The following is an 18,375-nucleotide window of genomic DNA, read 5'->3' as shown; positions in this document are numbered from 1 at the left end:
CAGTAATTGATGAGGACAGAAGGGTCAAGGTTTTTTTTGAGAAGGCTTTTTTCAAGGGAAGCAGGACAGTCTGAGTATGGTCTTGGAGGGAAAATTGGGTAGTCAGGAGCTGAGTGAAAAGAGGATCGAAAAAGCAAGAGGTGGGTCTCTCAATGGGATAGAGATGAGGGTTCAGGGCTAGAATGGGCAAAAGAAAAGCTTTGATCTTTGTGACAGAGATCCATGAACTGCTTGCACTTGCTTTTGAGGTGAGGGTAGAAGTGACGGGGAGAAGGCTTTAACTAAATTGTCATAGAAAAAGGAGACTAGGGTTATCCCTACCCTTTAGGATGATCTGGAGTACTGGGTAGTATTATCTGAGAAGAGCAAACCATGGTGGATGGCTTGGGCAGTTGTAGACTGGTACACTCAAAGTTACACCATTCAGGCTCGAGGGAGCATAGATGATGGCTGTACCAGGGGAAACAGCAAGGGTAACAGACTTTGATAGTTTTGCTGGTAATAAGGACACCGAAGATGGAGGTGAAACTGCAGTTCAGTAAATCAGCGTGGATGGCCAGAGGTGGGAGATTTGTGTGAGGTTGTAAAAGTCCTGGGAATAGTATTTTTCCATGGGTGGATGATGAAAGTAGTTTGATTGTAGGAGATAGAATATGGGTGGTAAGGGAGACTAGGAAGGGGTCAGAGGTATCTTAGTCAGAAATTGAGACCGTGGATCTGCTGGCCTACATCTGCACCATGTGATGTTTTTCTGCATTAAAGGCACTATATAAAGGAGAGATGTTGTTGGGAGGCCACAAAAAAAGGGAGGTTGCAGGTGGCCAAGGTTAGGGAGTTTATAATAATGGTGAGATTAAGAGAGGATTGAAGGGTGGAGAGCTTACAGGAAAGGGGCTATGGCATTGAGGTGAAAATTGAAATTACCGAGTTTGAGTGGTCACCCGGTGCATAGGCCAAGAGAAAAGAGAATGGAGAACATCTCGGGGAGGGAGTCAACTTGGAGGGTGGTAAACAGCATTTTAAATGAAAGGTGTGAATGCAGTACTGAGAGACCACTGCACTGTCGGACGTGCCATCTTTCAGATGAGACTTTAAACAGAGTCCCCATCCACTTTCTCAGATGGACATAAAAGAACAGGGGTGTTCTCCAGGTGCCCTAGTCAACATTCCTCCCTCAACCAACACCTCTAAAGCAGATTATCTAGTCATTTATCTCATGGCTGTTTGTGGGACCTTGCTATGCACAAATTTGCTGCTGCATTTCCCTCCATTACAACAGTGACTACACTTTAAAAAGTACTTCATTGGCTGTGAAGTGCTTTGGGATATCCTTGGGTCATGAAAGGTGCTATATAAATGCAATTTCTACCTATCAGTGAAAGAAAGAACTTATATTTGTATAGTGCCTTTCATATCCTCAGGAGTTCCCAAAGCACTTCACAGCCAATGAATTGTCCAGTCACGGTTATCACTTAGGCAGATGTGGCAGCCAATTTGTGCATAGCTAGGTCCCACTAATAACAATGAGAGAAATGACTAGCTAATCTGTTTTCAGTTGTGGTGTTTGAGAGATAAATGTTGACCAAGACACTGGGAAAACTCTCCTACTATTCTTCAAATAGTGCCATGGAATCTTTTATGTCCACCTGAACAGGCAGCCTTGGTTTGAGCTCTCATCCACAAGACAATGTAGCAGCCTCTCAATACAGCACTGATGCATTAGTCTAGATTTTGTTCTGGAGGATCTGGAGTGGGGCTTGAACCCACAACCCTCTGACTCAGATGAGAGTGCTACTGCTGGGCTAAGCTGACACTTACAATGGGGCCATAGATGGCAAGGACTTTGTTCTGGATTGAATGAACTTTCTGGAGACAAATACAGGTAATTGTTCAGTGGCAGAGTCCGGAGAACGTGATGGGAAATTGAACATGGCATAAGGGAATGTGAATGGAGGGTGAAAATCAACTTAAAAATGTAGGAGGAAGGAACGATGAGTCAGTTTTGAGCAATTTCTTTACCTCCCCTTATTGCAATTTTTTTTTAAACAGCTAACCATGGTGTACATACAAGGGGAAAGAAACACTGCCCTCTGCCTCCTCCCCAGAGATAATGTTGCCTCGACTAGCTCTTTAGCTACAGTTTAACAATATTTCAGTAAGTCTCAGAAAATATTATTGGTTTCAGATTTCCAGACTTGTTCTTTTTAAGAACGAATTTTGATTAAATAAAACTGTAATGGCCAAGGTGAAGCTATGACATGGATGTCAGGCAGACTAAGGTGATGGGCAGCTTTAATATCCAGCAGTCTGGTTGGAAGTTTGAACAGTAGAGGTGTTCCTGGACCACCTGTGCCTAATGTGAATAGAAACATAATGTGATGCCTGAACATACAAGAGGAAGAAAATTATTTTACCTTATTTGTTAAAAAAACTTCTCTGCTTTCAATTAAAATATTAATACATTATTGTATTAAAGACCAGACTGTATCTTGTTGAGAAGCAGTTCTTTCTAACAGGGTACATTGGGTATTATTGTTCAAAGTTACCTAGCATTGAAAGGTTTTTCCAAAAATAACCCGATCTTTTCTGTGTATATTGTGGCTGCCAAACTAAAAATTACACACAGACCTTTTTATGGGTTTTGGAATTATGCCTGGAAACTATGTTGAGAAATATCTTCAAAAATTATAGTCCCTCACAGCATCTGTAAATACTTATTAAATCACCCCTTCCCTTTTGTGAGATTTTCATCCATTTGTTATCTTGAACTGGCTTCTAATATATAAAATCTCATTTCTTACCTGTATCATTGCCATCTCTTCAGATTGGGTGAAACGAAAGGTAATGAATGACTTTCAATTTATGATTTTTAAAATCACAACAACAACAATTAAACAAGTTCTAACTTATTTTTCTTATGACTGTAAATGCAATCTAGAAATGCTAGGTTAGTGAGCAAAACTTGAAATGTCAGTGGAAGATTAATTATGCCCAACTTCTCCCTATTTGGAAATGGTGCTGCTAGAAATGCAACGAATTATTTTGGCAAAATAAGATGTTGTCTTACATCTGGAATGTGCGGTCACAACTGGCTGGAAGAGTGTTCTGGACTGAGGAGAAGTTTGTTGATAATGGGATAAAACATAACTGCATAAATGCTGCTGCAAAAACTTATCTATCTATATATATGTTCCATAAAACTGGAGCTAGATGTCTAGTTTTAAGGAAAATGTGTACAATTTCTTGCAAATCTATAGTGATGTCACTCCTTCTGTAACTTGACCCTAAGCATTTCTCTGTTTCTGAAGATAAGATTCAAAGAAATTAAAGATAATTTCTTTATGATAGTTAAACGTATCAGTATTGTATCTGCCAGAGTAGATCTGTCAGTGGAAGGCCAGGATTCTTCCCATTTTGCTCCAGGTAACCCTGCAAGTTAATGTCCTAAGGGGTAGGATGGTCCCAGATGGACATGCAGCAGGAAGCTGACAATACTCTGAACTAATGTACGCTGTTGATTTAGCTGGTTAAACTCTAGCAGCATCCTTATACACACTTAGGGCTGACTCAGCCTTAGCTGTCTGCTAATCTGGACCACTTATCAGAGTCTTTCTGGACTCAGATAAGTGGGCTATGTCGATAATGGGGATGAGTGTGCACTTCGTATCGAGCAAACAGAAATTCTGCACCTGTAAATTTCTCAGTAGCTTTATTTGGATGTGTATTCTGTGCGTGTCAGACATGCCAAAAAATACTTAAAATGTTGGTATCCTGTCACTCTGTTGAACAATACATTGGGGCACTCCAGTCGTAAGATTGTTTCTTATAGTAAATTCCTAGTACAGCTATTATAACTATTGAGATGTCATGTACAGTTGAATGTACTGTTTTGAGTTTAAAAACAGGGCTAATCCTACTTTACTGCTGTACCATAACTGGATTATAATCTTGAGTAGCACATACTCTTGCAACCCAGAATATGGGAAATACAGAAACCAACTGACTAGTAAATACCATTGGAGACTAAAAGTTAGTAACACTGCCTTTGACCGTTTTTTCTTGTCAGAAGTTCATTTGACACAGTGATGCTGACCACTTTACAGATAAGACATGCACAGAATACTGAAGCTGACACTGCAGGGCAAATGGGTGTGGTGTGAGGAGAGCGTGTTTATATAATTGCTTTGTGGGTTATTGCAAAGATTGGTAGAAGTTTGCTTCGTATTGCTGAGGGCTTTCTTTGAAATAGTCTGAAAACTTTGGAGTTTTAGGTGAGCTTTTGTTGGCAATATTTAGGTCGCCCTTGTACTGCACCGAGTCGCAGCGATGCAAGTGTGAAGCCACATATACCCTGTCCAGTAGCATTGCAGTGAAGTTGAGGATGCCAGAGATCCACATATCTATTCAAATACATGCAAAGATTACTCCAGAAAGAAAGAGCTTGTATTAATATAGCATTTCATTATGTCCTTTGGACATCCAAGAGTGCTTCGCATCTATTTAATTACTTTTTGAACTGTTGTTTTTTGGCAAACACTGTGTACATTAAAGTCCGACAAAAAGCAAATGAGACGAATGACAAGTTAAACTCTGTTTTTGTGATGTTGATTGAGGAAGGAATGACACTTTGAGAACTCCCTGCTTCACTTCAACTGTATCAAGCATTCTTTAAAGCCCACCTAAATGTGTGGGCAGGGCCTCGGTTGAAGATCTCGTCCAAAAGACAGCATCTCTGACAATGCAGCACACCCTGAGTACTGTATTGCAATGGCAGCTAACATTAGTTTAATTAATGAAAAGAGCTAACTAGTGTGTTCTTTAGCATTATGAACAGTTTGCTTCACTTAAAAAAAAAAATACCTTTTTTGGCAGGATTTTCACCAACTGCTTTTATACTGTAGCCAGTGTACAACTTTATTCCTGAAAAGCCATCTCCATACAGTTACACATTCATGCTTCCTGTTTTATAATGCACTTTTAGTTTGGGTCAGCACCCAAGAGGATGCTACACAGGCTTCAAAAATTCAATATAAAAGCAGCATTGCATAATCATCTTCATATAAATAAATTCATGGGACATAAATATGAACTATATGGAAAAATATGAACCTTTTTTCTTAAAGTACCTTAACCCTCTCGCCTCAGTAAAACAATTGAATTATGTCTCCATTATCCTCGCACAAATTTAGAGGGAGAAATTTAACATCGTTATGCTCGTTTTGTGGGCATAAAAACAACAATCCCGTGCTCCTGATCTCCCCCGGAAGTGCACTGGCAGTCAAATTTGAAAGCCGGCAACTTGTAAGTGTACATGGGCGCTTACTTGAAATATGCATTAGGTGCCTTGTATATGCAAATTGGGGTCATAACACTGGTTCTAGGACCCCGATCAAAATTGGTCTGTAAATGGGCGGAGCTTACGCCGCGCATGCTCCGCCCGGTTGTTCCGAATCTGTAGCAGCCTAACCAGTGCTACTTAAAGGGACCACTGGAGCTGCACAGAAAGCATCCAGAAAACATTTTAATGGCTTATTTTCTGTGGAGTCCAGAGGAGCAGGACTGCTCCTAGATCCATAAAAATGCTGCGGGCCTTGTTTCGCTTCACCTCCTTCCCCCTCTTCCCCCCCCACCCCCCCACCCCAGCTCTCCCCAGGACCTATTGTGGACCAGCTCAGTGTCAGAGCTGACCGGAATTGGTGAGGCCCCATCCTGCAAGCTGCATCCAGACATCCGATTGGCATCCACAGCTCACCTGTTTAATTCAAATGAGGCCCAAGGCCCAATTTCGATCAGGCCTCAGACTGGCGTCTTCAGGCGCAAGTTCCATTCATGCCACTCGGCGCAAATTGAATATCTTTCCCCCCCCCCCCCCATTGTTTCTATAGAGTGATGGCATCTGTTTCACTTTAGTACTGTTTCAAGGTTAGGAGTATAAACAGGGATTACATGACCAACCTGTTGCAAGAATACAGACTTCTTCCTCTGCTTAAAATCATTTTTTAAGTACAAGGTTTATATCCCTCTTAAAACTGTATTCATGTCAGCACATTTGGGTTAGAGAGGGAAAACAGCAGCAAGGCATTCTGTTGATCCAAATATAGACATTCTTCACAAACCAAATATTTAAAGTATGAGTAAAGAAGTCGCAAATAATAAATAAATCACAAACAAGAAATTCCCATGGGGATGAGACATGGAACAAATTGATTACAGACACTCAGAACTACAAAAAGAGTTGCTGATAGTTCCACAAGTTAAGAGTTTTGAAATGTTCCTGTTGCTTTCACTTCATTTTAATCTTTACCATTCCCCCACTAATGAAGTGAAGCAACATCATCATGTCCTAAGTAAACAAGAGCCTGTTAAGTATTAAACACAAATTATCAGTTTGACTTTTAAAGGTCTTAGTGCAATGTCTGTAAGTTGTAACGCTTTTGCTGTATTTCTGCAGCCAAGTACATGTAAGCCTTCCTCTGACAGGAAACAGGAATTAATGCATGTTATTCTCATCCTGTGTAAGTAATTTCTGCTGCGAGGGGGGAAAAAAGGCTGCTGTGTCGCTCCCAGACAAATATTATATTAATGGAAGTTTTCAGGTCATGTGTTGGAAAATTGGTAAAGTAACCACTTTGAGTTTGAATTGTTTACATTTAGATTTTACTAAACTGATTTCACTGCAATCTGTGCAGAAAAGAATAGGGATATGTTTGTCTGAATATTGTAATCCTTGCCTTTTTCTTAATTCCCTTTTCAGAAACCCGATCCAAGGTCCATGAGAAACAATGTTGATCGGGATGATGGAGGTCTCCTGGATCCAGTAAGTTTTTGTAGTATACTCGCTATGGCACTCGTAGAATTTCTTGCCCTGGTCCATAGTGTGAAAGATTTACCTGAGGAAGGAGGAAGCCTCCGAAAGCTTGTGAATTTAAAATAAAATTGCTGGACTATAACTTGGTGTTGTAAAATTGTTTACATAGTGTGAAAGGTGTGAACAGTTTGTAATTTTAATCACAGATGGCTTCTACCATCAAGTTTACATTGAGGATATGACTTAGAAGCTTTGCTTGAAGTTGGCAAATGCACTGAGTGAATTAGATTGACGTTTATCCTGAGTTTTGACTGGAAAAATTAAATCAGTCTTGTAAACAAAACAACTTCTTCAGTAAATTAATTTTGTCAGTTATCCTACACTGTTGTGCATTAGCATTTTATGCACTATGTCCAAATTTTTGACACTTTTTATTTATCATTTTTATTCTATAGCGTTAAGCTTATGACTGCAAAATTAAAAAAATATTTTTCTGAAACTTGAAAACGTCATCTGGACGACCCTAGTGCTGAAGCACATCAGGTCACTATGTCAGGAAAGTGATGGGATCTTGGCCCAAAGATTCATGAAGTATTGCCTGGAGTATTCCAGGGAGGCACCAAGCGGAGACAAGGTGCTTCCAATTGCAACATTCTCTGGCATCCACTACTTGCATGGTTCAGAGTGGCAAAGACGAAGAGCAAGTTGCCCACTTCTTGAAAATCAGTGTGTACTGTAGACGACCCAAAACAGAGAGAGAGAAAAAAAATCACTGAAAAATATTTGGGTTTTTTGCTGCTTAGAGAGTTGCAAGAATAACTTTCTGTCTTGCTTTTGAGGAGCTTCAACAGAAAATTAACAGGTCAAAAATTAAATCACATTATAAAGTTGCAGCCAATCAAATATGTAGACTGGATTTTGATAGCTTGCATTTTCATACTTTTTTTAGACTGGCAATCAACACATCTATCAACCTGTAGGAAAACAAGGTAAGAATTGAAATATACCTTCAGTACAAAGTTCATATTTTTCTGCTCCATAAATGGAGTTAGATTTTAGAATGAAATGTTAATGGCCAGTTTCAGATCCTACATTTGTGCAGCTTCCAGAGAAACAAAAGAAAACTTGTGGTAGCATCACTATAGCAAGCATGGTGTTTCATAAAATATATACTTTGCCCTTTCTGTCTTTTGATGCAGCGGAAAAAGAGCAAACGCACAAATAGATTCAATGAAAGTCTTCTGTAGCAGCTGTGATTTAAAAAAACAATATAAGCAGCCTGATTTGTAGCCAGAACTAGGAGTACCGAATGGTGTGTCAGAGTAAGAAACTTAATGTAATGGGTAGAAAAATTCCTGAAGTGAGGGAAAACAGTCAGGTGTTGTGATTAAGTAGGAACCAATGGCATATAAAGTAGCAGGATTACTTCCAGTGCCAAATGCTGGATCAGTAAGGCAGCCGCCTGAAGAGGTCACCCAGCTAATTAAAATACTTAAATCAGGGTGCTATGACATCAATAGGACCCTGATGTCATTTTTGGGGCGGAGCGTGCATCGTGTTAATATCAGCTGTTGGCTGGGTCGTAGAGGACCTGAAAGGTAAGTTAGACTGGAGTGCTCCTTCAGGCTCCACAAAACCAGCCTGGGCCGCTGCCACTCCAGCCCCCATCTCAAGAACTTGCCTTCTCCTGGCCCAGAGGCTGGCCGGGCAGCTTGATGTTTCAGCGGCCTGTAGCCAGTGGGTTGCCCTGGGGCGCTCGATTACCAACGGCAGTGTGCCATCCTGATATTAATGAGGCCTGGTTCTCAGCGGCTATCGAGCAGACGGCCAGCACATTCCACTGGCTAGCCACCCGAAGTCCGCTTTCGGGGTAAATACTTCTCACATTCTGTAAATGAGTTTCTTACACATTATTACACATTTTTGCAGAGATGTACTATCTCCAGGCTATTAGTATTATCATAATCAATGCAATATTGAGTTTTGTTCTACTTTACTCTTTTTCCAATAGAGCACGCAGCACCACCAAAGAAGCCACCTCGACCTGGTGCCCCTAGCCATGGAGGAAGCATTGCCAGCCTAAACAGTCCAATTGACAGTTACAATGAAGGAGTGAAGGTAAGCATTTGTACGAAAACCTGCACCATTAATCAATGAACCATCCTGTCAGAAATTATAATTATATGCATCTTTCATTTGAGACAATATTTGAGTAGGAGCTGATTGTTTTACAAGATTACAGGTAAATCCTTACTAAAGCTTCTGGTAGTAGGGAACCAAATGAGTTTCTAACCACTACAATTCTATGTGTTTTTCCATAAAAACAGAAAATGCTCAAATTGTACAAAAGGTTGGTGAGCACCAGGAAGAAGAAAATTGATTCACATAATTGCCCTCCAAATTGTCACATCATTTATTAAAATACCTCTTTGGCTATTTTTGAAATGGTATGTTTTGTTACTAAATGCTTGGATTCATAACAGTTTCTACAGAAACGGACAGAGGCAGTTTTGTGTTGGTCTGCTAATAGATACTGCCATGGGATGAATAGATTGATTTCAATCCTGAACTCCACTGAATTCCCAGTTAAACCATGGGGAGTTGTTAAGCAGATAGGCGCTTTTGGTTGCTGGAAGCAAATAGCTTAACAAAGCCTTTATAGCGTGAAAAAGAGGGAAAATAAAGGGATCTCCTATGCTTAAGAAAAAATGGACAGATGCTTGCCAGCACCTGATGGTGAAAGAGTTGTAGCTCTTTTTCCCTTCATATTATTTGCCCATGTATAGTACCGTAAACTGTTAACATCTTTTTTCTTGCCAATATTATTCTCTTCTCTCCTCTCCTGATGGTGCTGATTGCTTGCTGTTATATGGTTCATGGGCACCAATTGCCCTCTGATATGTTGCCACTATTCATTTGTGAACCTTGACAGTAAGTGTTGACAAGCTATTTGACCTCAGAGAGTGCACGCACTCACTCACTCACAGTGCAATTAGCATTAGGACTTAGTGCCTTGGAATGTTTTACTACATTAAAGGCACTATATAAATGCAAGTTGTTTTAGCATGTAGCATATAGTATTGTTTCATTATTCCTCGACATTATAAGTGAGATATCTCAACAGTTATTGGTATCTTTCCGTCACCCTTTGTTGTTATATTGAACTTCTGATTAAAGGTGTCTGGCACCAAACTTATTGTATCAAACTCCACGTTTACATGACACCATGAAGTTCTGTTTAGTGATTGAAATTTTAAAAAACACAGAAGTTCTAGAAATACACAACAAACCCATCAACATCTGAAAAGAGAAAGGACAGGTTAACATTTTGGGTATGGACCCTTCGTCTGACAAAGGATCTATGTCCAAAGCATTAACCCTTTCCTCTTTTCAGATGCTGATGGACCTTTTATATTGTATATTTTAGCATTTGCTGTTTTTCTTCAAGGTCATAATCTAGATTGACACTCTGAAGCAATACTGAGGGAATGCTGAATTGTTAGAGGCGTTGTCCTTTGGATAGATGTTAAAAGAAGGTCCTGATTGCCAGTTCAGATGGATTTAAAGTTACATGGTCCCATGTGCTGATGAGGCAGAAGTTCTCTCTATGTCCTGACCAATATTCCTCCCTCAACAATATATAAACATCAATATAAAACAGATTCATTGGTCCTTCATCTCTTTGCTGATTTTGGGACATTAGTGGTACAGAATGGCTGCCATGTTTGCCAATCTGATACTTGTGCTTCAAAAGTAATTCCACGCGTGAAGTGTGGAAAAATTTACGGCACACACGGAGGCCATTCTGCCCATCGTGTCTGCTAGTCAAAAAAGAGCTACCCAGCCTAATCCCACTTTCCAATACTTGGTCCATAGCCTTGTAGGTCATGGCACTTCAAGTGCATATCCAAGTTCTTTTTAAATGTGATGAGGGTTTCTGCCTCTACTGCCCTTTCCGTGAGTTCCAGACTCCTACCATCCTCTGGGTGAAAAAATTTTCCCTCAGCTCCCCTCTAATCCTTCTACCAATTACTTTAAAGCTATGCCTCCTGGTTATTGACCTCTCTGCTAAGGGAAATAGGCCCTTCCTGTCGCACTCTATCTCGGCACCTCATAATTTTATACACCTCAATTAAATCACCCCTCAGCCTCCTCTGTTCCAAAGAAAACAACCCCAACTTATCCAATCTTTTCTCATAGCTAAAATTCTCCATCCCTGGCAACATCCTCGTAAATCTCCTCTGTACCCTCTCTACTGCAATCACATCTTTCCTGTAATGTGGTGACCAGAACTGTACGCAGTACTCAAGCTGTGGCCTAACTAGTGTTTTATATAGTTCTAACGTAACCTCCTTATATTCTGTGCCTCGGCTAATATGGGAAAGTATCCCGTATGCCTTCTTAACCACCTTATCTGCCTGTCCTGCTATCTTCAGGGATCTGTGGACATGCACTCCAAGGTCCCTCTCATCCTCTACACCTCTCAGTATCCTCCCATTTATTGTGAATTCTAGGTTTTATTGTGAGGTGTGGAATATCATAGCCAAGAGGTAATGATAAGCCTATATGAAAATTTAATAAGACTTCAATTAGAGTTTGCTGTGCATTATTGGGCAGCACACTATAGCAAGGATATTGAAGCTTTAGAGGAATGCAAAGCAGATTCACTATGATACTGCCTAGTATGAGGAAATAAAAATATGAAGAAAGACTTGAACATTTGAGGCTTTTTTTTTGTTAGAACAACACAGATTACAGGGCAGTATGTTAGAAGTGTTTAAAATTATGAAAGGATGGGACAAGATGGTAAGAAGCAGACGGTTTTCAGTAGTTGAGGGGTCTAGAATGAGGGACCTGAGTAAATCTAAGAGATTTAGACCAGAGGGCATGAGAAACTTCTTTACGTAGCCAGTTAGGAGGCTGTGGAATTCACTTCCAGGTTAGTGGTTGAGACAGAAACTATGTCAACATTCAAGATTAGATTGGATAGATGGATGAAGGAAAAACAGATGAGGTGCTTTGGGCACACCGGGGTAAATGCAATTAAAACCATTTGCTTGGTTGAGGGTAACCGCTGACACAGACTGGTTGGGCCAAAGGACCTAGTTCTGTGTTGTAGCTTTTATGTATGTTTGTATGCTTTTAGATGTTTTTACATGATAAGGAGCTATAAAAATTGAAGTTTTGCTTTCAGACCATTTCAAAAATCACGTGCTGAAGCCCAACCCTTTGTCACAGAACTGAACAATATAAACCTAAATCAACAAACAGGAAACAACTGTGGCCCAATGTTCTGTAACACAGCTGTGCCAATAATCAAGAGCAATGACCAGAAGTTATGAAAACCATCGATTCCTTTCACTTATAAGACAAATAAAAATCTGCATTTTTAACCAATGTGGAGGAAAGGAAGAAACATGAAGGAATTGAACTACCCTTTAAAGGCTCTCAGTGCATTATCTCAGTGAGAAGTGTACCAGAACCTTGAACGCTGAAGATTTTCATGCTACATTTTGTGCAGCTGTGTGGGAAATGGACTGTGGTTCTTTCATTAAAATAAACAAAACTGCTTGGTTCCCATGGAGCATATTATGGAGTATACCTAAAAGCACCATCAGGGAGCAAAATAGATTAGTAAATGTTTCTTGTTTTGAAACTCTTATCCTGAAGAAGGAAAAACTGCACAGTGTTTCTAGAACAGATAACTTTTTTTAGAATCACTTACAGGTTTTGCTGTTTCTTATCGGTCACAAAATGGGCCATTTCACGATACTAATATAAGATACCATGCTGTTCAGCTCATCCAAGTTTGTTTCTTCCAATTATCCTAACGGCCTAGTGGGTAAAGACAATACCCAGTCTAACACTAAGTCTGAAAGATCAGAAGCTCCCAGATTCAATTGCAGGTCTGTGCTAAGTAAGTTGATCTCAGTCAGGCCAGCAGTTGGGTACACTATAATTGGCCTCAATCCCAATTGGCCTCATTGGGCTAGGGAAGCATAAAATAAGCTGGGACTCCTGCTTCTGATTCCTATCCAGTGGCTCCTGCTGTGTGGTTTTCAGATGAATCCAGGGTTGTGCTGCTCAACTGTGATGCCCTCCAAGAATGAATAGTCTGCCAATACTCATTCTCTGGAAGCTATTTTTGTCTGCCTACCGCCCCATTCACGCTGAAAATCAGGGCGGTCGGCAGACATTTTTTAAATCTCTCACCCATTAGACGCCCAAGTCCACCCAACTCAATTTTTGAGTGGGCGTCAAAATGGGCTGTCAGTGTTCCTGCCCAAAACAGGCAGCAGCCTTATTTCAACATTTAAATTGGGGTTGTAAGTAGGACACTGACCCAATTTTCATGTACCAATGGGTGAGCATGCGCAACGCAAGCTCTGCCCAGTGGTGCTGAGCAGACTAGCCAGTGGTCCTTAAAAGGACTGTAACCATTCGCTATGAAACAGACTAGAAAAGGCTGGGAATGGACCTCTCTGATTTTCCTTCTTCCTCCTCTATTGGAAATAACTGACTCCCAGTCAATACTTCCCATAGTGATGTGGCTGAGATTGGAAATATGAGATCATGGACTCAAACTTCTATCCCACCACTTATGGTCTCATGTGTTGGTTCACCTAATGCTTCTATTTCTTTAACTTCCACTTTGCTTTTTCCCCACACCTTTTCTTTTCAAATACTTGTATGCCACATACTATTGCCTGTTTCATAGCTTAGACGCCTTTTGTGTTGGGAAATAACTAGATACATTTATATAGCGACTTTTAATGCAGTAAAAACGTCCAAGGCGTTTCACAGGAGCATTATCAGCCAAAATTTGACACTAAGCCACATAGAGAAATATTAGGACAGGTGACCTAAAGCTTGGTCAAAGAGCTAGGTTTTAAGAAGCGAGTTAAAGGAAGCCAGTGAGGTGGGGAGGTTTAGGGAGGGAATTTCAGAGCTTAGGGCCTAGGCAGCTGAAGGCACGGCTGCCAATGCTGAGGCGATGAAAATCGGGGATGCGCAAGAGGCCAGAATTGGAGGAGCGCAGAGATCTCGGCGGGTTGTAGGGCTGGAGGAGGTTACAGAGATAGGGAGGAGCAAGGCCATGGAGGGATTTGAACACAAGGATATTTTAAAATCAAGGCGTTGACTAACCAGGAGCCAGTGTAGGTCAGTGAGCTCAGGGGTGATGGGTGAACGGGAATTGGTGCGAGTTAGGATATGGGCAGCAGAGTTTTGGATGAGCTCAAGTTCAAGGAGGTGAAGGTGGGAGGCCGGCCAGGAGAGCACTGGAATAGTCGAGTCTGGAGATAATAAAGACATGAGAACATCTAGCTTCTCATCAGTGTATTTCCCTGATAGCCTTAACGACATCTGGAGGCAATACAGATGCCGATCAGCATCCTACCACTCTATGGCACAAAGTGTTGGTTACCGAATTCACTATGTACCAAAAATCACCTCAACAACTAGCTTGCTTTGGGGGCTCCATGGAAATGGTGGTTATGGAAAGCAAGCCCAGAAAAATAAGCAAACCAAGGACTTAAAAGATCATTTGAAACATCTGTGTCAGTTGAAGAAATGTGAAATTCTATTTATTTTTAGCCTGCTGTGGCACAGCCTAAAATTATGAATGACATTATATGCCAGAAATAACAACACTGCCTTCACTTGATTACTTTTTGTTTTAAATTCTATGAAATAAAGCAGCAAATATGATGGGCATGAATCAAGAAAGATAAAAGTGCAATAGCTTATTATAAATAGTACTCTTAAAGCGCACTTCAAATTACTGCCACTGATTCAATACCTGTTGCAATGTACTGATTGGTTGATATTACAGAACATACGATATCTATATAAACCAGCAGTTTGCGGTCTATCTATATAAACCAGGACAGAGACTAAGGTTGCTAATTCTGGTTAGACATATTCCTGGAGGCTTCAACATGTGACTTCCTGACTCTAACCGTCCGCCCTCACGCTTCTGCCATCGATCGCCTAGAATGTCTGTCCTCGCGGTTCACCGCCTTCCCCACCAATTGGAAGCCAAATAAACTCTGTTACCCGATTGGTTGATTCTTGACTGTGTGTCAAACAGCCTTTCTTCAAATCGCCAATATTTTTAAAACTAATAAATAAAAGTGTTCGTAGAAAATGAAAAGAGAACTTTTTTTTAACGCTCACATGATTTTTCTCCTGGGTTGCTCACAGCAGTGTCCTGGAGATTAAACCTTAATTCCTGGAGACTCCAGGACAATCCTGGGGGGTTGGCAACCTTAACACAGACAGATACCCACTTAGTCAAACTGTGTACTCTTAATGTTGATCTTTTCACCTCATTAACTTCTAAGGGACCTTTCACAGAACGGCAGACCTGTTCTGTGACTAACTGCCAAGAAAAATCAAGACCTGGACATACTTAACATGTTGGTTATGAGTCCTTCCACTATATGGTTGTTATGTAAAATGAATCTATGTATCAAAATTGTGATTTCCAAGTATAAAAAAATACATAGGGTAAGGTAACGTAGTGCTTATGTTACTGGACTAGTAATGCAGCAGCCTGGGCTAATAATCCAGAGAACATGAGTTCAAATTTCACCATAGCAGTATGAGAAGTTCCATTCAGGAAATACAAACTGGTAGAACAGTTAAGGAATGACCATGAAGTTGTTCAGCTGGTTCAGCAATGTCTTTTAGGGAAGGAAGCTTGCCATCCTTACCCAATATGGCCTACATGTGACTCCAGTCCCACACCAACATGGTTGCCCTCTGAAGTGGCCTAGCAAGCTACTCAGTTGTATCAACCATTACAAAGAATACGGACTACAGCAGTTCAAGAAGGCCCACCACCGCCTTCTCAGGGCAACTAGGATATAATAAATTCTGGCCTTGCCAGTGATGCCCACATTCTGAGAATGAATTACAAAAAAGAAGAAATGCATTCAGAAAATCCTTCTCATGAAGGACAATGTGCTTAATAATATACACCTTACATAAGCACAAGTTTTGAAATTCGGCGCATAGAATTAGTATATAGTGTTACATGGTTTTACTATTCCCATTGCTTCTGTCTTTTCCATACTGAACCTATCTTCAAATTTTAATTAGTTACAGGTTCATGAGTTGGCACCAGCCAATTCTTGTTTAACTTGATCCTCATCCAATATCCTTGAGCCTATTGAACTGCTAACGTAAAGAATTTAGTGATGTTTATTCTGTTATGAGGCTGCTTACAGTTGCCAAGTTTCAGTTTTTCCATTTCCTTTTGTAAATACTGATGAAAACACTTTCAGTCACTTTATTGTACTAATGATCCTTCAATTTGTGTTGCAGTTTTTTTAAGTAATTAAAAATTAAAATAGCTAGATAATTACTGTAAAATACTTTGCACTCAGTCTGTTAACAATTAAACTGTCAGCTAGTGATAACATTCAGTTAAAACAGGTCTTTTGTCCGGTAGACTTGATGAAAGACAGCATTAACCTAATCAGAAAGGGCAGTCTAATCTTAAAAGCTCCTTTGTATATTTTTGTTTTTGTATCAATGAAACAAAAATATAAAGATATAAAAATTATTCAGCTAATTATTGTGCCTCAAAATGAGAGACTCTGAGCAAATGTTTCAGAAACCAAACTGACCTTCAGTTCTGCATAGCACTGGTAGGAAAGCTGGCTGAGCAAAGAAATGCTTTGGAATTTTTCCCCTTAGCCCCTTTAACAACATGCTTTTATATTATCTATTTTGATAAGAGCTATCTGATAGTGATATATGCTGCATGATAAATCATAACTTGCAAAAGAATAAGGAAAATGTACCACTTTGAATTGTGTACTTATTGCTCACCTCTAAAGTAGTGGCTCTGATTAAATGCCCTATATCTTCTAGCACTATCCTCCTCAGAACATGTTTATTTTTTGGACTTTTTGTATTACCATGCCACAGTAAATTCATTATAATCCACCCGTGTACTGTTACACATTTTATAACATTTTGAAACCCTTGAATCCTTTCTAAAATGAAGATCAGAATTGTTGTCGTTAATAAAGAGGCACACACTATTATTGAATGAAAAATGCAGGGAATTTAATGACTTGCAATGATGAATGCATTAGGGAGAAGATTTGATAATACAAACAGCTATTCCAAAAAAATAACAGTTCTCAATAAAACCTGGAATTTGGCGTTGGCCTATTATATACCGTATGTTTACCTATAAAGCTAAGTGGGCACTGCAGTTTGAGTTGCAGTTAAATATTACTGCAGTTTAAGCCATGTGGTACAATCACATGTACTTTTTGGCAATTTACTTCTCAGTGCTATTCCAAATTTTCCATTTGTCCCTGCTTGAGTACACTCATGAGTTATTCTGTATTATATCTAGAAATAGGGTATGTATTTTTATATAATACAGAATGAATCATAAGAGTGCACTCTCAGGCAGTGATACACTGTAAACCCCTTTAATATCATCTAACCCTGTAATATAACCCTATATGTTGACCTGCAAACATTTGGTTAGGACGAGGTTATCTGTTATGATAATACTTGTCTTTTGAGGTTAAACTATGTGCATGTCACAGAGTGAGTCTCTATTTCACTCTTAATCTCTCTTTAAATCATGACCAAATGTCTGCAAAGCAAACAAAATGTTTCAGTGAGAAAAGCCAAAACTAGAAACAGCACTGTACAAATATCCTGGCAGTAAGTCAGCAGAGTTGAAGTAAAAGAAGCATGCAAAGATCATAGAAATGTTATTTAGTGAATGGAAGAAGGTGGCATTAGACAAGAATGAATAAATTCTAATTAGCATTTATGTATGAACAGGTTAGAAAATAGATTAAAAGATCACGTTTGGAGGGAGTTCCATATAGATGATGAGAATATTGTTCAGATTAAATATTTTCAGAAGTAGTTTAACTACGAGACATAGGGTGATTTTCAGTTTTGAAATCAATGGGTTGAAGATCTAGTAGGCTTGACAACAGTCGGATGATCCGCTCCTCCTGGTTACCACACAGCCCCCCCCCCCCCAAGGTTACCACGCAGGCCCCCCGTGGTTTAAAGCCAGGATGTAACACTGCACATCTCCCTTGAAAAAAGGGAAATTCTTGCTGACACTGAAGCATTATGATTCTGAATCACCAGGAGTCATGACTTTTTAAAAAATTACATAAATACAGGTATTAATTAATCTTGTAATCAATCTTGGGGAAGTGGAATATAGGATAATTCAAGTCATTATGTTGGGAAGCATTTAACCCATCTGTCCTTAAAACTTGTTGACTGTGTCTTTCCAGTGTTACTTAGAAGTAGCAATTTCCTATATCACACCTCTACTGGTAGATGCAAAAAGATGAATGGGATATTATTTGGTGGTGTGAATTTAGACATGCTGTTGATTAATAAGCTTGTTCGATTGTACAATATACAAATCTGTTTCCACAATTTCTCATTGTGCCTTATTTGAGTTTTTATTTTTTGGGTTGCATTGCTAGCTGCAAATTTTTTTTATCGCCTTCATTGGGAAAGTCAAACATTTTTCCACTTCCCTACTTTCATGTTTCTTTTCT

At 39.7% G+C, this 18,375-nt stretch overlaps 1 protein-coding gene across 8 annotated transcripts in view; it reads left to right on the top strand.

Annotated features, from left to right (window-relative positions):
* Nucleotides 1-18,375, top strand: part of LOC137310916 (focal adhesion kinase 1) — a 585,674-nt gene that overhangs the window by 556,208 nt on the left and 11,091 nt on the right. For all 8 annotated transcript variants that reach the window (XM_067978464.1, XM_067978455.1, XM_067978457.1 and 5 more), the window contains 3 exons: nucleotides 6,755-6,817; nucleotides 7,758-7,797; nucleotides 8,820-8,926. In XM_067978464.1, the coding sequence (XP_067834565.1) occupies nucleotides 6,755-6,817; nucleotides 7,758-7,797; nucleotides 8,820-8,926 (210 nt within the window). The remainder of the gene's footprint in view (nucleotides 1-6,754; nucleotides 6,818-7,757; nucleotides 7,798-8,819; nucleotides 8,927-18,375) is intronic.

Source organism: Heptranchias perlo, chromosome 3 (assembly GCF_035084215.1).
Source record: "Heptranchias perlo isolate sHepPer1 chromosome 3, sHepPer1.hap1, whole genome shotgun sequence".
In the NCBI taxonomy this organism is placed as follows: domain Eukaryota; kingdom Metazoa; phylum Chordata; class Chondrichthyes; order Hexanchiformes; family Hexanchidae; genus Heptranchias; species Heptranchias perlo.
Note: the sequence above shows the minus strand (reverse complement) of the source record. Positions and strands in the feature narration are given on the sequence as shown.